At 54.4% G+C, this 17508-nt stretch overlaps 1 protein-coding gene across 4 annotated transcripts in view; it reads left to right on the forward strand.

Moving 5' to 3' along the window:
- Nucleotides 1–14813, forward strand: part of TRAPPC12 (trafficking protein particle complex subunit 12) — a 64400-nt gene extending 49587 nt beyond the window's left edge. Inside the window, exons 9-13 of one of the 4 annotated variants that reach the window (XM_007100161.4) lie at nt 1374–1447; nt 4925–5023; nt 9971–10071; nt 13370–13457; nt 13598–14812. In XM_007100161.4, coding sequence (XP_007100223.2) covers nt 1374–1447; nt 4925–5023; nt 9971–10071; nt 13370–13457; nt 13598–13840 — 605 coding nt within the window. In that variant the 3' untranslated portion in view covers nt 13841–14812. Of the gene's footprint in view, nt 1–1373; nt 1448–4924; nt 5024–9970; nt 10072–13369; nt 13458–13597 lie in introns of all 4 variants that reach the window. The other 3 variants (XM_007100162.4, XM_028496802.2, XM_028496800.2) reach the window with 3 other exon arrangements.
- The last annotated feature ends 2695 nt before the right edge of the window (nt 14814–17508 follow it).

A 17508-nucleotide genomic window follows, 5' to 3' on the forward strand; every position in this document is an offset into this window, starting at 1 on the left:
GGCTTCCTCTGAAGCCACGCTGTGAGGAGACGGATGTGCCAGAAGCAGGAGAGGTGGCCTGAGAGGAGAACCCCCCGGGCAGAGATCTGCGCCCGTGCCTCGGGCAGGGCGGGGCCCGGGGCGCCGTGCACCGCGGACGCGCTCGTGACTGTGGGAAAGGGGGAAGCATCCCAGGCAGGAGATGTCCATCCTCGAGGACCAACAGCTCTGTCTGCGTTTGTGCTTTAAACACAGATCCCTTTCTTTGAGAAATCCCAGGGGACCAGGTCTGTAGGTGCGATGTCCGTGCGTCCTTCTCAGTGATTTAAGTGCAGGTAGATAACTGGGGTCTGACGTGGGCATCTCCGTGCCCTGGGACATCCCGCCCTCAGCATCTTTCCCACTCTGGCCATGTCATCCCATGGGGGGGGGTCCGTGTTTTGGTGGCAAAGAGCAGGTAGTTGTTGGAGCTCAGGAAGCAGCGCCTGGAAACCTGACAACTCACGGCAGATCAACAGATTTATAAGGCGAAGAGGGGAAGAAAGCACTAGAAAGTCCTCAAAGATAATCAAAATAAAATGCAGTTCACTGAGAATCCACATTTTACATTCGCTGAGGAAAGATATTCAGAATTTTTCTTTTCACAAAAATGATGTCCTAAGGGGAATGTAAGCAGCTGATGTATATTTAATTGCTGAAAGGCAAAGTGAGTTATGTTCTTAATTCTGACAATTAAGTTTTTTGTCCTTTTCTCAAGCACTCCAGGAATAAGCGTCATTTCTAGGAGACTGTTATCCCAAAATTGACGCTTGGTCCCGGCAGCGGGAGGAAGGTCAGTTTAAGGCAAGCTCGCCCAGTGGTCACCGTTCACACGTGTCTGGGACGTGCTTCTCCCTGGGCCTGAGCTGGATGGCAGATTCAACATCTGACCGAGCACCGGCCTCTCCAGCCTCCCCGCCCCGCGTCCACTCCGCTCCCCCTACCCTCAGAGCCTGCTGAGGCAGATGGGTTAGGAATTGTTGCTTCCACTTAAAAGGTCACGACACCTAGGCCTTGGGCAGGCAGGCCGCTGTTAACCGGGGCGCAGCTGCTGACACCGCGGTGTGACCGTCCACCAGCCCTGCAGCCGGGAAGCCTGCAGCCCATCCAGGTCACACCAGGAGTGGCCCCGCTGCAGGGCGAGGGCTGTCGTCTTGGCTGGCTTTTCCCATCTTTTGGGCGTGCCAACCTGGGGACGTGGCCCTGGTCAGGGCACGGGACCTGTCCTCCCCGAGGCTGAGCAGGTCGCCGAGAGCACAGGGAGCGGGGACCGGGGGGCGGGGGCGTCCGTCCGTCTGGGTCGGGCCGGCGGCGGGACCCGCTCCCCACGCACTCACCGTGCTCCGCTCTTGCAGCCTCCGTGCAGCTGTGGCGGTCCCGCCTGGGCCGGGTGACGTGCTCCATGGCCAACTGCTTGCTGCTCATGAAGGTATGATGTTGTCAGGGCGGGGGGGGGACCGCTGGGACCTCGAGGTGGTGTGCATGCCGGGGGCGGGGGGCGGTTATCGAGCAGAGAGGCCAGTGAGACACTCGGGATAACGTGCTTTAATTTCTACTGAAAGAAATGTCAATAGAATGTAGAATTTACTCTGCCAAGTTTAATTGTTCGAACAGGGGTCGAGATGATTTAATTGAAATCCTCCTCATGCTCTCAATTCTCTCTTCCTCCTGTTTTTCTCTGGATTCAGCCCCAGAGTTGGCCTCTGTTCCCCCCATTAGAGGAGGTGGTTTCCCTCGTCCTGACCTGACTTGCGCTCAATGGTCATGGCATCTGGGGACAGGCTTCCCCCAGGCCTTCTCCTTAGCCCCGCCCCCATGGGCGCCCCGCCCCCGCCCCACCACCACCACCACCACCGCCAGCCCCCGGGGAGGCCCCTGGGGGACGAGGAGGCTGAACCGAGGGCATCGCTCCTTTGATCCTCCATCCGTGCCTCCCCGGCAGGGCCCAGCTGCAGGGGCTGGAGGCTGCTTGCTGCCCGAATCAGTGAGCCGCAGACACCCAGAGCAGCTCCGTTAACATCTTCTGGGCCATTAAGAGGCCAGATCGTGGCCCTCCCACGGGCCAGCCCAGGGTCATTCCTGAGCTTGGTTTTAGCAGAGCGGAGCAGGCAAATGGCCGAGGGGAGAAGCGGGCTCCGGGAGCTGGTGTCTAACCCTGACAGGGCAGCCCCGCGAGGGGACCGCGTCCCGGGCCAGCTGTGGGTCCCGTGGAGAAGGCCACGCTGGGTGTGCACTCGGCTCCTGCCCCAGGGCCCTGCCTTCCGTGCGTCGCTGTGACCCTGGGATGCAGACTGCCTCGCGTGCCCCTCCCAACCCCGAGCCCCGGGGACCTCCCCTGAAACGAAGGCCCGGAAGGGATGCACTTGCAGCCCCCCTTGGACAGCGCCTTGGGGTTAAGGCGCTCTGGTTCTCTCAGCTCCTCCCTTCCTCCCTTCCTGCCACCCTGACCCCCGACACGGCGCCCTGTCCGTCCCGCGGGTGGAGGGAGCCGCCCAGGGCCACTGCCTTCCGCGGAGCTCGCCGGCTCACGCGCAGAAACGAAGGAGACATTGTAAAGTCACAGGCCGATCGGTGTCTCCTTGGTCACGGGCTGGGACTCCTCAGGAGGGTCTCCTGTTCCACTGGTGGGTTCGTATGTGCATTTTTAAGGCACATTAATTGTAGGATAAGAACACCCTTCTTTGTCTACTGCTGGAGTGATGATACCACCAGGCGCCAGACTAAGTCTTGTACCTACGTTGTCGGGACTCAGTACAGATCACTGTGCTTCAAAAATACTTTGACCACAAGTGCAGTTTAATTTGAGATTTTAGATTTTGCTTTCATTTCCACGAGGTAAAAAAAGGAATGGAAAATTTTGCGGCTGGGGCGCCAGCACGCGTGCGCATCCTGTCGCCACCTAGTGAGCGAGCCCAGCATTACAGCAGCGTCGGCCTCACCGGCGCGTCCCGTCCCTTCCGTTCGTTCGCGTACGGGCGACGCTGGGTTACTTCGGCAGTCGCTTCTTATGCTGAATAACATTTCTGCTACGGCGACGTGAACACTGATTCACCTTTTTAATGATGAGCAGTCTGTTCACACGCTTCAGCCCGAACGTGTGCCTGAAACACTGTCGCAGCCTGGGCACCCCAGCCCATCTGGGAGACTCAGGGCGCCGCGCCGCCCGCCCGCCCGCCCGCACTGCCCGTACACCGCCGCCTTGCTGACCTCGCCCCGCCAGACGGCGCAGCCGCTGAAAGAGGAGGGGGAAGGCGGAGCTAGAGCAGTCGGTCCCTGCGAGCGGGCCGTGCCCGCCTGACCGCGGCCTGGACGGGGCTCGGCCTCAAGAGCGCCCTTCCTCGTTTCCTCCGCTAAATAAACGACTTCGTTAAATGGTCGTCCGCCGACAAGCTCTGGGCCGCGCTCCCCCTGGTTTACTGCAGGCCGGGCTCCTTGGAACCGCCAGGGCCCGGCCCAAGGCTGCAGCCGCCCGGGGCTCCCGTCCGGCCCGGCGCCTCGTCTGAAAGCCTCCGCACGGGGTCCGCACGGCTGTGTCCGCCCAGGCGTGCTCTCCCAGGAGCGCCGCTCCGGCGGGACAGCGCCGCGTGCCTCTCCGTGGCAGGCCGGAGCGCCGAGGCGTGGAGGTGTCAGGCGGCGACGCCGGCCAGAGCCACCCGGAGGCGCGCTGCGTCTCGCCGGCCAGAGACGCGGCCGGGATCGGGCGTGTGCGCGGGCCTGACCCGGTGACACCTGGGCGCCGCCGGACGCGAACGGCGAGGTGGCCTTTCGTTCGCCCTAAACCGGAAGTGAGGCGTAGGCGGTCAGCACAGTGGGTGATTCTCAGATGCCCCGAGGTGCCCCCGTCTCCCCGCAGAAGTGCAGGGCTCAGCGGAGCCGGGCCCCAGGCACCGGGGGTCACTGCCGCCCCGGGAGAGGGCTCTCGGCACGCCCTCACCCGCACGCTCCCGCTGGGCAGGGCGCGGGCAGCGGTGCCAGGAGCCGAGGGGGACAGGCGGGTGCTGCCGGCTCGCCGCCTGCACCAGCGAGTCCAGTCGTTGTGATGAGCTAGCTGCTCTTGAAGCTGCCAGACTGGAGGGTCTTTCCATTTTCTTCCCCTGCTAAACTGGAATGTTCCTTGTTGTCTGTCTGTCTTCGTAACATCCCAGTTAGCGAACTAGTAACGCCTGTCCCAGTTTTCATGAGATTGAAAACGTAGACGACTAAAGAAAAAAAAGTACCTTCCGGGGTTTTACGAAGACTCAGTGAGGAGAGCACTGCCGCGCGGCCTGCTGTTTGCTGACCCGGGGGACGCGGGGAGCTGTTCGCCCCAGCCCGGGACCGTGCCCACCAGCAGGCGGGACGGTGACCCTGCCGTCTGTTGGGGATTTGTCCTTGTGACCCTGGCATCAGACGGCCAGGTCCCCTGGATGGCCTCCTCCCGCCAGAGCCAGCGAGCTCTACCGGCCCAGCTGTTTTACGGGGCTTCCGTTTGTCTACATTTAAGAACTTTGCCTCGAGTTTTAGTAAAGAAAATGTTTAAGAGACGCTATTAATAAATTCGGTTTCTGTGTCTGGCAGATGGAGGCAAGACAAAATTCACCAATTAAGGATTTTGTCAGAAAAGAAAGAGTGGGTCCAGGTGAAATACTAATTGCTACTCAGAAGATGGAAGAAGAAAGCCCCTCTGCCCTAAGTGCACAACCAGAGCCCCTCGGGGAGAGGAAGGCTCTCAGGACCGTAGTTACACACAGAACTCAGAGCCTGGTTTGCTGGGCCGTCTGCCGCCCTCACGGCGGTGCCACGTCCCACCTGCCCACGCATTCGTGTTCCCGCTTCACGTGCGAGTCTGCAGGTACCTGAGCTCCTGTAGCGTGTAAAACGGAGCGTGATCCTCCTAACTCTAGGATGCTCTCTGGGTCCCCCACAGGATTACGTGCTGGCCGTGGACGCGTACCGCTCGGTCATCCAGTACTTCCCGGAGCAGGAGCCCCAGCTGCTAAGCTGCATCGGCCGGATCTTCCTCCAGGTGCGCGCCGCGCGGTTGGCAGGGTGGGCCGGGGCTCGCCGTAGCGTGGATGCTGTCGATTGAAGAAAGAGCACGGGAGATACATCAAATCAGACTTCTGTGACTGTAGAAGGGGTGGTTTTCTTGGTCCTGGTTTGACTGTGCTCTGGGCTTTGACGTGATTAGGAAGCCGATTGCTAGACGTGCATTTTCGTAGATTTTCATCTGGGAAGCGCCGAGATGGATTCCTTGAGAAATTGCCCTGTTGCAGCTAGAAGTGTGTTGACAAAACCGTCAGTAATCTTATTTTAATTGGCTGATAACGTAGCCAGTTGCTGATATTTTACTGGAAAGCGCGCTTGAATCCACGTGCGTGGACAAAGGAGGTCCCTCTTGGAGCCATGGTCCCGACAGTGCGGGAAGCCGGGACGTACCCGCCTTGCCAGGGATGGCGCTGAAGCCGGGGCGCATTTGGTGCCGGGGTGCCGGGCGCCCGTCCTCGCTCCTGTCCTCCCCGGGACGGCAGGCGCACACTCGCAGGCCGAGCGCGGGTGCCTCGTCCCCGCACCGTCAGTCTCTAAGGGTGTCGACCGTAGCACCCGCAGCCTGGGCGGGAGCCTGACGGGGCCGTCCTTGGTGGTCGAAGCAAGGTGGGTGGATGCGGGGAGGCTCTGGCCCTGAGCGGGTGCCCTGCTGGGCCATCCTCCTCGGCCGTGTGACCAGCCCACTCTACAGAGGAGCAGACTGAGGCTTCCCGGGGGTCGAGTGACCTGCCCGAGGTCCCAGAGGTCAGGCCCACAGGAGGAATTTGAACAAGGTCACCCAGAGCACAGGTTCTCTTCACTGAGGCTGGTCCTGTCCTCCTGCACCTCCTGGCCACTGCGCACACGAATGCGTGCGCGCACGCGCCCCACCTGCACCCCGTCCTCCACGCCATGCAGAGACGCAAGCGCGCGCACACACACACACGCCGCTCCCCCAAGGGGGCGTCCCGAGACAGCCCAACAGCGGAGGCCGCCTGTGTGTCGTCCAAGTCCCTCCCAGGACGCGCGGGGTCCCTGCCCCAGGCTCTGAAGGTTGGCCTGCACTGAGTAACTCATGGATGTTGAAGAACGCGTGTTCTAGCATCTGAAAGACCCGGGTTTCTGTTTGTCCTTGGTGCTTGCCTAGCCTTGCCCCTGGGCTAGCCACCCTCCTGAGCTGCGTCCTCTCCTCTGTGCGCCAGGGACGCTCGTGGCTGCCTCTTGGGGCCCTTGTGCCGATGAAACGAGACAGCCGTGTAAAGAATGCAGTGCCGTGCCCGGCATCTCGTGGTGCCCGGTTATTATCCTGATTCTCATACCAAAAGAATGTTCTGTATCTGCTCTAATTTCTCACTACTCAGGACAATCTCGGAAACTTCATTTCTGTCTTAATTTGCATAATTTGAGAATCGTATGCTGGAAATCCATCTAGGAACCCTGAAATATGAAAGCACGGTCTTTCTGTGGCAGTCACGGACCTGATGGCCCTGGGGAGGGACCCTGACGGTCAGACTGGGGCTCGGTCGGTGCTTCTCTGGAGACGTTTCTGGCCACAGAAATATTCACATTTGCGCCTCCAATACATTGGGCTCCCGGGGGAAGTGTCCCCGTATCTCTGCAGTTATCGTTATAAGTGAAATTGGTCTGGGTTTGTGCGTGTGTATGCGTGTGTGTGTGTGTGTGCGTGCCCTTCTCAAAAGCATTTGGTATCTGTGTTCTGTCTTCATAAAAATAGCTTGCTTGCTTGCTTTCTCTGTTCTCTGGGATATTTTGGATACTCTGGAATTACATGTTCCTGGGAGATTTGAATAACTGGCCTCAAAGAGGCCTAAGCCACCCTCCTAGGATTTGTCGGATAACTTAACATTGTTACTAAGGGCTTTAGTGTTCCACGCGTGAGGTTTTTTCTCTCTGTTTCTGGGATCAATTTTGGCAATTTAGAGTGCCAAGAAAATCACCTGTTTGGTCTGTGTATTCACATATATTTTTGCTTAGAGTTCTGTAAAATATAGTCTGCTTTCATAATTACCTCAATTTCATTTTAAGTATAGTTATTTCTCCTTTTACATTTATAATTGTTTACTCAGGCTTTCCTTTCCTTGATTAGTTCATCCACTTATTATCTGTTGTTTTCTTCAAATAACTGGTTTGGGTTTGTTTATTTGCTTACTAGATACTTTGCAATACTTTTAATTGCCTTTTTACGTTGTTTAATTTTTTACACTGCCTCTAAGTCTTAGAAAATCAGTAGGATTTTAAATCCTAATTACGTTTTAATAATTATGAAGATGTGGACTTCCCTGGTGGCACGGTGGTTAAGAATCCGCCTGCCAATGCAGGAGACATGGGTTCGAGCCCTGGTCCAGGAAGATCCCACACACCGCAGAGCAACTAAGCCTGTGCGCCACAAGTACCGAGCCTGCATTCTAAAGCCTGCGAGCCACAACTACGAGAGCCCGCGTGCCTAGAGCCTGTGCTCCACAACAAGAGAAGCCACCGCAATGAGAAGCCCGCACACCGCAACGAAGAGTAGCCCCCACTTTCCTCAACTAGAGAAGGCCCGTGCACAGCAACAAAGACCCAATGCAGCCAAAAATAAATAAATTAATTAATTCTTTAAAAAAAAAAAAAGAAATATAAAGATGTGAACTTACCTTCTAATGACCAGGAAAATCAGTAGGTGGCAAAGAAAATTCTAAGATTCCTTCGTTATCTCCCACTAGCAAATAGTTTCAGCGCAAGTCCCGTACCAGCTCCTTGAGGCCGTGTGGTGCACAGGGCCAGCACGTGGTCTGGGAGTTGGACAGTCCCATTCTGTTAATGTTAGCTATGTGACCTGAGAAAACCGCCCAGCCTTTCTGAGCCTTCTTTTTTTTTTTTTTTTTTTTTTTTTTTGCGGTACGCGGGCCTCTCACTGTTGTGGCCTCTCCCGTCGCGGAGCACAGGCTCCGGACGCGCAGGCTCAGCGGCCGTGGCTCACGGGCCCAGCCACTCCGCGGCATGTGCCCGTTGCGGAGCACGGGCTCTGGACGCGCAGGCTCAGCGGCCATGGCTCATGGGCCCAGCCACTCCGCGGCATGTGGGATCCTCCCGGACCGGGGCACGAACCCACGTCCCCTGCGTCGGCAGGCGGACTCTCAACCACTGCGCCACCAGGGAAGCCCAGTGAGCCTCATCCTTTTAATCCAGAGAGTGAAGAAAGGAGTGGGACCAACAGCACAGCTTGTTGGAAGTTGTGAGCTGTGGGAAGCACTTAGCACAGCACCCAGCAGACATTTAGGGCTTGGTGCACCTTTGTTATCAGCTGGTGAGCGTCAGTATCTCCATCGGTATGCACCTGGGCCCTTGGAGGATGCAGGGTAAGTGAGCGCACTGCAGGGAACGGGGAACGCAGATGTTCAGGCCTCTGTGGGGGACCCCGGCTGCTCCCACCGTGTGCACGAGGAGGGCGGGGCCGGTAGATGCGTGGGTGGCGCCACTTTGTTTCCTCCTCCTGGTGGGGTGTTTTTCGGGGCAGCGTTGACAACAGAGAGGGGCCGGAGACCATGAGGGTAGCTTGATGGGCGCTGGCCGAGGACTCGAGATCCCCGGGTCGGCGACGAAGGGCGCTCGTTACTCACAGCAACAGCAGTGCAGCCAGTGTCATTGTGTCACCAAACACCAGGCCCTGGTTTCCCAGGGTAACGTGAAGGGGCCGGGTGCTGCCTGCAGGGGTCTCACTGTGGAGAGTAACCCAGACCCTTGGTGCTGGGTGGTGGGCACGCCTGCCCTTGGCTGCAGGGAGGTACCGCGGGGCTTCCCTGGAGGGAAAGGGAAGGGAACAAGCGCTCCCGGCAGGTGGCTGGAGGACCCCGGGATCGGGATGGGGGTGAGCGTGCGGAAGAGAGGGTGCTGACCACTGCAGCTGCGATGCTGTCCCCTCGGCAGAAGCAGAGACATCTCGTGGTGTGTTGTAACGAGATGCCCTGGAGTCAGCTGCTCCAGAGCTGCTCCTTTAGGCCTGCAACACAGAGGCCTTCGTTCTTCCTTCACCCTGGTTGTAAGGTTTTTGTTGTCACAGGATTTCCATTTTTCCTGTATTTTGCAGTCTAAGCCTTAGATCAGTGATCTCCTTCCTCGTGCAGAAGGAGACCTGATTCCCCCCTAACCCCCCGCCCCCCCAGGCTGTGGTCTGCAGCGATGGCAGGGTGGGGGAGGGGGTTTAGCCATCAGGACCCCCCGTGGCTCTGGCTTCGTTTCAGAGGGAGCTGAGGTCTCCGTAACCGTTTGATAAGAGCGCGGCCATTTGTTCGGACAACAGAATTCTGTATTATTGGGTCAGAATATGGCTGAAATTTGTTACTTTGACGATCTCTATCATTTTACTGGTCACAAATAACCCCCCAGTAATTGATTGGGAGACTGTAATATTATACCAAAAGGTAAATGTGGTATTTTTTTAGTCATTTTTTTTTTTTTTTTTTTTTAACGATAATATCAAGTTTAATTTGCCAAATATACAAGTTGGACTTGTGGAGCATGTTTTGTCTGGGTGCTACATAGCAAACAGAGGTTTCTTGAAATGATCCACGGGCAGGTTTAAGAATGGGCCCCGGGGTCAGGCCAGAGTCGGGGGTTATTTTTATTTTTCATAATGCTATGCCAGGATTCCTTTTGAAGAGTACAGATTAAAAACTGTAAGAGCCTTGTTAACGTGCAGGTGTATTAACCACTCACTTTCTGACATAGAGATAGATGTTGACATCCCGCTGTATCCTAAATGGCTCTTACTTTTTTTTTTTTCTTGGTAACAAAAAGTGATAATCAGTAAATGGTTATACCAGAGTTTTACCCTGCCTGATACATAAATGTCTTCACTATCCTAACATAACATTAGGAAACTATATATGTGGGTGTACATTTAACATTTGTCAGCTGAACTGACTACATAATTTTGTCAAAGCAGATTGGAGACATAAAGACAGCTGAAAAGTACTTTCAAGACGTAGAGAAAGTAACACAGAAACTGGATGGACTGCAGGGTAAAATAATGGTTTTAATGAACAGGTATGTATTTTTTCTTTATTTTTCCTTCCAGTTTTATTGAGATATAATTAACTTACAGCACAGTGTGAGTTTAAGGTGTGCAGCATGATGATTTGATTTACATACTGACATCGTGAAGTGAGGACCACAGTAAGTTTAATGAACATCCATCATCTCTTATATAACATACGGCCGTGTTAATTATGTTCATCGTGTTGCACACTGTATCCCTAGTACTTATTTATAACTGGAAGTTTGCACCTTTTGACCACCTTCATCTAATCCCCCCTCCACTGGCAACCACAAATCTGATCTTTTTCTGTTTGTTTGAAGTATAATTGACTTGCAACACTGTGTTAGTTTCTGTTATACAGCATAGGGACTTGATATTTCTATAGCTTTCAAGCTGATCACCACCATTAGTCTAATTATGACCTGTCTCCACACAAAGTTATCACATTATTACTGACTGTATTCCTCACGCTGTACGTTTCAGACCCGTGACATGTTTATTCTGCATCTGAAGTTTGTCCCTCTTTATCTCCCTCCCTTAATCACCTGTTTCTGTCTTCCCCTCACCCACCCCACTTCTGGCAACCACCTGTTTGTTCTCTGTGTCTATAACTCTGCTTCTGTTCTGTGTTTGTTCATTTGGTTTTAGATTCCACATATAAGTGAAATCATACAGTATTTGTTTTTCTTTGACTTATTTCACTTAGCATAATGCCCTCTAGGTCCATCCATGTTGTCACAAATGGTAAGATTTCATTCTTTTTTATGGCCAAGTAATATTGTAATAGTCCATGCACGCACGCACACCCCTTTATCCATTCATCTGTTGCTGGACACTTAGGTTGCTTTCTGTATCTTGGCAATTGTAAATAATGCTGCAGTGAACGTAGGGGTGCATGTATTTTTTCTAATTAGTGTTTTTATTTTCTTTGGATAAATACCCAGGAGTGGAATGGCTGGCTTATATGGCAGCTCTATTTTTAGTTTTTTGAGGAACCTCCATACTGTTCTCCACAGTGGCTGCAGCAGTTTACATTCCCACCAACAGGGGACAAGGGTCCCCTTTCTCCACAGCCTCACCACCACTTGTTGTTTGTGGTGTTTTTGATAACAGCCATTCTGACAGGTGTGAGGTGATACCTTATTGGGGTTTTCATTTGCATTTCCCCGGTGATTAGCGATGTTGCGCGTCTTTCCATGTGTCTGGCCATCTGTATGTCTTCCTTGGAAAAATGTGTATTCAGGTCCTCTGCCCATTTTTTTAATCAGGTTTTTGGTTTTGTTTTTGTTTTTGTTTTTTGCGGTACGCGGGCCTCTCACCGTTGTGGCCTCTCCCGTTGCGGAGCACAGGCTCCGGACGCGCAGGCCCAGCGGCCATGGCCCACGGGCCCAACCGCTCCGCAGCATGTGGGATCCTCCCGGACCGGGGCACGAACCCGTGTCCCCTGCATCGGCAGGCAGACTCTCAACCACTGCGCCACCAGGGAAGCCCAATCAGGTTCTTTTTGATGTTGAGTTGTTTGAGTTCTTTGGCTATTAACCCCTATTTGATGTATCAGTTGCAAATATCTTCTCCCATTCGGTTGGCTGCCTTTTCATTTTGTTGAGTTTCCTTCACTGTGCAAAAGCTTTTTGGTTTGATGTAGTCCTGGCTGTTTATGTTTGCTTTTGTTTCTCTTGCTTGGGGAGACATATCCAAAAAAATATTGCTAAGACTGATGTCAAAAAATACTGCCTATATTTTCCTCTAGAAGTTGTATGGTTTCAGGTCTTACATTTAAGTTTTAAATTCATTTTGAATTTATTTTTGTGTGTGGTGTGAGTTAGGAGTCTAGTCTGATTCTCTTGCATGTAGCTGTCCTGTTTATCCAACACCATTTATTGAAGAGTCTTTTCCTCATTGTATATTCTTGCCTCCTTTGTCACAGATTAATCGAGCATGTAAGGAGGGGTTTATTCAGGTCTTCTGCCCAGTTTTTAATCTTTTTTTTATGTTGAATTGAATGAGATGTTTATTTTTTTTAGTATTTATTTATTTATTTGGCTGCATTGGGTCTTGGTTGTTGTGGCACACGGGATCTTCGTTGCGGCAAGTGGGCTCTTCGTTGCAGTGCACGAGCTCTCTAGTTGAGGCATCCCGTGGCATGTGGGATCTTAGTTCCCCAACCAGGGATCGAACCCACATCCCCTGCATTGGAAGGCGGCGGATTCTTAACCACTGGACCACCAGGGAAGTCCCTGAATGAGCTGTTTATATATGTTGGATATTAACCCCTTATGGGTCATATCACTTGCAAATATTTTCTCCCACTCAGTAGGCTGCCTTTTCATTTTATCGATGGTTTCCTTTGCTATGCAAAAGCTTTTAAGTTTAATTAGGTCCCATTTGTTTATTTTTTCTTTTATTTCCTTTGCTTTAGGAGACAGATCCAAAAAAATATTGCTGCTATTTATGTCAAGAGAGTGTACTGCCTACGCTTTCCTCTAAGAGTTTTTTGGTCTGGTCTTATATTTAAGTCTTTAATCCATTTTGAGTTTACTTATTTTTGTGTATGGCAGGAAGGGATGTTCTAATTGCATTCTTTTTTTGTGGGGGGGGTGCGGGGGCCATGCCACAGGGCTTGCAGGATCTTAGTTCCCTGATCAGGGGTTGAACCTGGGCCCCAGCAGTGAAAGAGCCGAGTCCTAACCACTGGACTGCCAGGGAAGTCCCTCTAATTTCATTCTTTTACATGAGGCTGTCCAGTCTTCCCAACACCACTTGAAGAGACTTCTCTCCGCTGTATATTCTTGCCTCCTTTGTCATAGATTAGTCGACCATAGGTGTGTGGGTTTCTCTCTGGGCTTTCTATCCTGTTCCACTGATCTATGTCAGTTTTTGTGCCCAGTACCATACTGTTTTGATTATTGTAGATTTGTAGTATAGTCGGAAGTCAGAAAGCATGATTCCTCCAGCTCCAGTTTTCTTTCTGAAGATAGTTTTGGCTATTCGGGGTATTTTGTGTTGCCCTACAAATTTAAAAATTTTTTGTTCCAGTTCTGTGAAAAATGCCATTGGTATTTTGACAGGGATTGAATTAAACTAACAGACGTTAGACCCACTGCAGTTTGCTCCCCAGAATGCCCTGTCCCCTGCCACGTCCGGAAAGCACTGACACCACCCGGCTCGGACGCCTGAGGGGCCAGTGCTGCCTGGTCCTCCCCGTGGGGTTCCAGTTCTGGGAGCTGCCCCGTCGGTGTTTCTGCCACGCACCTGCCCGCATCCTGACTTTCCTGGTTAATCCTCTGTGTATCGCTTTATTTCCAGAGCTTTCCTTCACCTCGGTCAGAATAACTTTGCAGAAGCCCACCGATGCTTCACAGAGATTCTAAGGATTGACCCAGCAAATGCGGTGGTAAGACACCCGAGCAGAGGTGGCTCCCCCCCATGCCCCCCTCCCCCCCGCCAAGTCTGCCGGCGTCGGGTGCTCTCATGGGGGCCAGGGAGGTCCTCGGGCCCTGTGAGGCTGCATCCAGTCCGCATGTCCCCCTCCAGGCCAACAACAATGCAGCCGTGTGCCTGCTCTACCTGGGCCGACTCAAGGACTCACTGCGGCAGCTGGAGGCCATGACCCAGCAGGACCCGCGGCACTGCCTGCACGAGAGCGCGCTCTTCAACCTGACCACCATGTACGAGCTGGAGTCATCCCGGAGTCTGCAGAAGAAGCAGGCCCTGCTCGAGGCCGTGGCCAGCAAGGAGGGGGACTGCTTCAACACGCAGTGCCTCAAGCTGGCCTAGTTCCCGCCTGACACCCGAGCCGACAAACCCCCCGCCCTGGCGTCTGCGAGCCGGCCTTCTCCACCCAGCCGAGGCCCAGGCCGCTCCGGCCGTTTGCACACGCGGGGTGAACGTAACCCGAGGGAGGGGGTCCCAGGCGCCTCGGCCCCTCCTGTGCATTCCTGGAAGCTGACCTGCTTCGTGTGCTAAGCTGAGCCACGTAACACAAACCATTCTCGCTCCGAGCCTGAACGTTCTAGAGGATTCACAGATAGATAAGGGGGAAGAGAGACCGGTCGTCCCCGCCCACGTCCCAAAGCGAACCGCGTCCACTCTGCTCCTCTGACCCTTCCCAGCCTGTGCTGGTCACCTCAGACGGGCCTGGTGACGGGTGAGCGAACCGTCCTTCCTCCTCCTGCATCTGCACATCAGAGGGGGCGGGGGCGGGGACGCCTGGGGCTGGGTTCTGGAGAACTCGGGGCCCTACTGCACAGAACAAGGGCGGGCCTCACAGCGCGGACACGTGTTCCCTCAGGTCTGAGGGTCAGGGCGTCTGCGGTCCTGTTTACACGTCACTCCTGCTCTTAAAGTCTCTGAAGTACCTGAATGCTTCTTCACTAAAGAACTCTGGCCAGGGTCCTTTAAATATCCAGCTATTCTAATACACTTTAAAATGGAACTCACTTTAAAGACTCTGAGATAAACATCTATTGCGTAAAGCAAAGCGAAGCTGTATTTCTGGTCATTTTTGTAATAAAGTAAAAACACAAATGCAGCATCTACTGAGCAGATGGTCCCAATGCAATTGTTGAAGTACAGATTCATTACACATTAAAATAAATAGGAGAAAAAGATGAGACCACCAAGAGGTCTGTGGGATACCAAGGAGGTTCTAAAATCGTCTCTTTTCAAGAAGAAAAATCAGAACTCGTTATGTTTCAAAAGCCCCAAAATACTCCATTTTCATTTCTTCACCTTGAGGGTTTTCCTTCCAATCTGGCAGCGGGTGGGGTGGGGGTGGGGGTGGGGGGAGGGAGGTGCTGGTAAACAAGGCTCGGCCTGCACCTTGAACCTGTGCGGGGCGGGAGGCGTCCGCTCGGATCCCCTCGGATTCCGGAACCGTCCTTCCCGGGTCCGCTGTGTACAGAGCGGGTAACACTGCACAGGCTCCCGCGGGCGGAGGCCAAGCCAGTCAGAAACGGGACTCCAGGTTCCCCAATAAATCAGTATTTGCATCCTGGACACACACCCCGCGACCCCCATTCCCTCTGGGGGCGTCGAGACAGGGCGAGTGCTAAACCCCTGCCCGCTGGGGCTCCGCACGTTTGCAGATCCTCAGAGGCAGTGAGGGAAGCGCGCCCCGGGTGTCTGTAAGGTCTGGGGTAACAGTTGTACTTCATCTAGTTCGCACTCAGTTTTCCTTAATTTCTTAAAAGATTAAATGCATCAGGTGGTGCCGTGTGTGGTCTCCTCCGACCCCCACGAGGTAGTTCTGGCCCAGGGGACAAGGCCGGGTCTGCACCCGCGCCCTGGGCCCAGACCCAGGACCCCTCCACACACAGACTCCTGGGAAGCGCCCAGAAAGCTCTTCCCGCAGAGGCTCCCCAAAGCTCACGGTTTGAAGCCCTCACCCCAGCATGACCGTCTGTGGAGACGGGCCTTCAAGGACGTGACACAGGTGAGATGAAGTCACAGGGTGGGGAGGAGAGGCCACGTGCGGCCTCGGCCATGGAGCGAGGCCTGGGAGCGGCCAGCCCTGTGGCACCTGGAGCTCGGACCTCCAGCCCCCAGAGCCACTATCGGTGGCATCTGTCACAGCAGCTGAGCTGGCAAGACACCCACTCCCCTCCCTGCGGTCCCTGCGCCAACGCTGTGGGCAGCCCGCGGGGGAGCAGGGCCCCTGCCACCGCTCGCCTGCACCCTTCTGTGACCTGTGTCCTGGAGGGCGCGAGGCGGCCTGTCCGCTGCGGCACCCTCGGGCCTGGGACGGCGTCTGCAGCTGGTGAGCCCAGGAGTGACTGAGCCAGCACGAGCCAGTACGAAACGGGGCCAGCTCCCCCCACCCCAGCCAGATGCTCACCAGGCCGGAGACCTGACAGTCCATGAACCTCGTCTTCGGGACACACGCCCAGACCTGGCTTGTAGGAGCAGAAAGAGATGAGCTTTTCTGGAAAAGAAGTTTGCAACTGAGTCAAAATCTTACAGTAGGGGAGTGGTTTCACTAATCGCCCCATATTCCTAAGACGCGTTTATGCAAGACCATGTTTAAAAAGTTAATGACATGGAAAAGTACGCAAAAGAAATGTATATTTACATAATACGTGCGTATGTTAACGGAAGGGACTGAAAAGTAATACTAGGTGTTAAGTCACAGTCACAGCAAGGATGGGCACAAAGGCATTTTTATTTGCCCTTCTGACCCTGAACCTCACATTTTTCCACATTGTGTGTGTGTGTGTGTGTGTGTTGTTTTTATAACCAGAGGGGAAAAAATCATCAAAATTGGTAAATGTTTTGCCTTTAAAAAATAAAAAAGTGATTTAAAAATCATACTGTGACATGCCCTATAACTGAAGAGTATATACAGCGATTAAAAGGAATGGTCTGGACATGTATTCACATGGACATCTCCAAAACCTGCTCGAATAATCAAGCTTAGGATTGTAAATACAGTGAAATGCCATTTATTTTTAAAATACAAACATTGTTTGTAGGTACACGTTTGCAGAACTGGAGAAAAACAGGGGCAGGAACCACGTGGCTCAGTGAGTGTCCCAGGGGGGCGAGGAAGGGGCTGGGGGATGGTCGTGGGAGGCTCAGCGGTGTCCGCAGAGGGCCAGTCCTTTTTTTAGAGTGGTGGTTTAATGTCACCCTTTATGTTTTCTCTCGATTTCTGGAAATACAAAGTAACTGACGCCTGGTTGAGGATGGTTCCCACTGCTGCCACGGAAGGCCAGCCGGTCCCGGCGGGCCGGTGTCACGACACAGGGACACTCAGACAACCTCGTCATCCCGGGGCCTCCGCGGCCCGCGGGGAGCAGCGCTAGTGCCCTGGCAGGGGCGAGGCCTGGCCTGGTGGTGCGAGCCGCACTGCGCGGCTCTCCAGGCTCCGCAACCCTCGGGGCCCGGGGAGGAGGGAGCGCGCGGGAGTGAGGCGGAGGGTCGTCCACCAGCAGCCTTGGCGGGAGCGCGGAGGCTGCTGGACCGCAGGCGCCCGAGATCCGCCGCCCACAAGGGTGGGCGGCACCCTTCGCGATCACGGAAGGCAAAGCCAAACCAAAAACCGGGACACAGCGTTAAGTGTCCCCCCGTCCGGAATACAAATACTCCGGTCCATACCGGGTACTCAAGAGCCGCTGAGAAAAAGTCTGTCCTCCCACACGCTGACGCCAACAAGATGTGCTGTTCGGCAAAGCAGTCTTGCACCCAGCAGGGCTGGGGCCGCACCCAAGGTCTACGGTGCGTTTTCCAGGGGCGGGGCTGGGGCCCCTCGCGGGAAGGGGGCCCCACACGCTGCCTCGGAATTGTTAGGGTTGGCGACGCGTGTATTCATGTACCGCGACGCGCACGTGCGCGCGCGCGCACGCGCACGCGCAGGACGGGCTGTGCGGGACGATTCCCCCAAGTAGACCCGAGGAGCCCGGGACGGTCCCTCCGTCCCCGCGAGGCTCGCCCAGGGCCCCACGCAG

Source organism: Physeter macrocephalus, chromosome 12, assembly GCF_002837175.3.
Source record: "Physeter macrocephalus isolate SW-GA chromosome 12, ASM283717v5, whole genome shotgun sequence".
NCBI lineage: Eukaryota > Metazoa > Chordata > Mammalia > Artiodactyla > Physeteridae > Physeter > Physeter macrocephalus.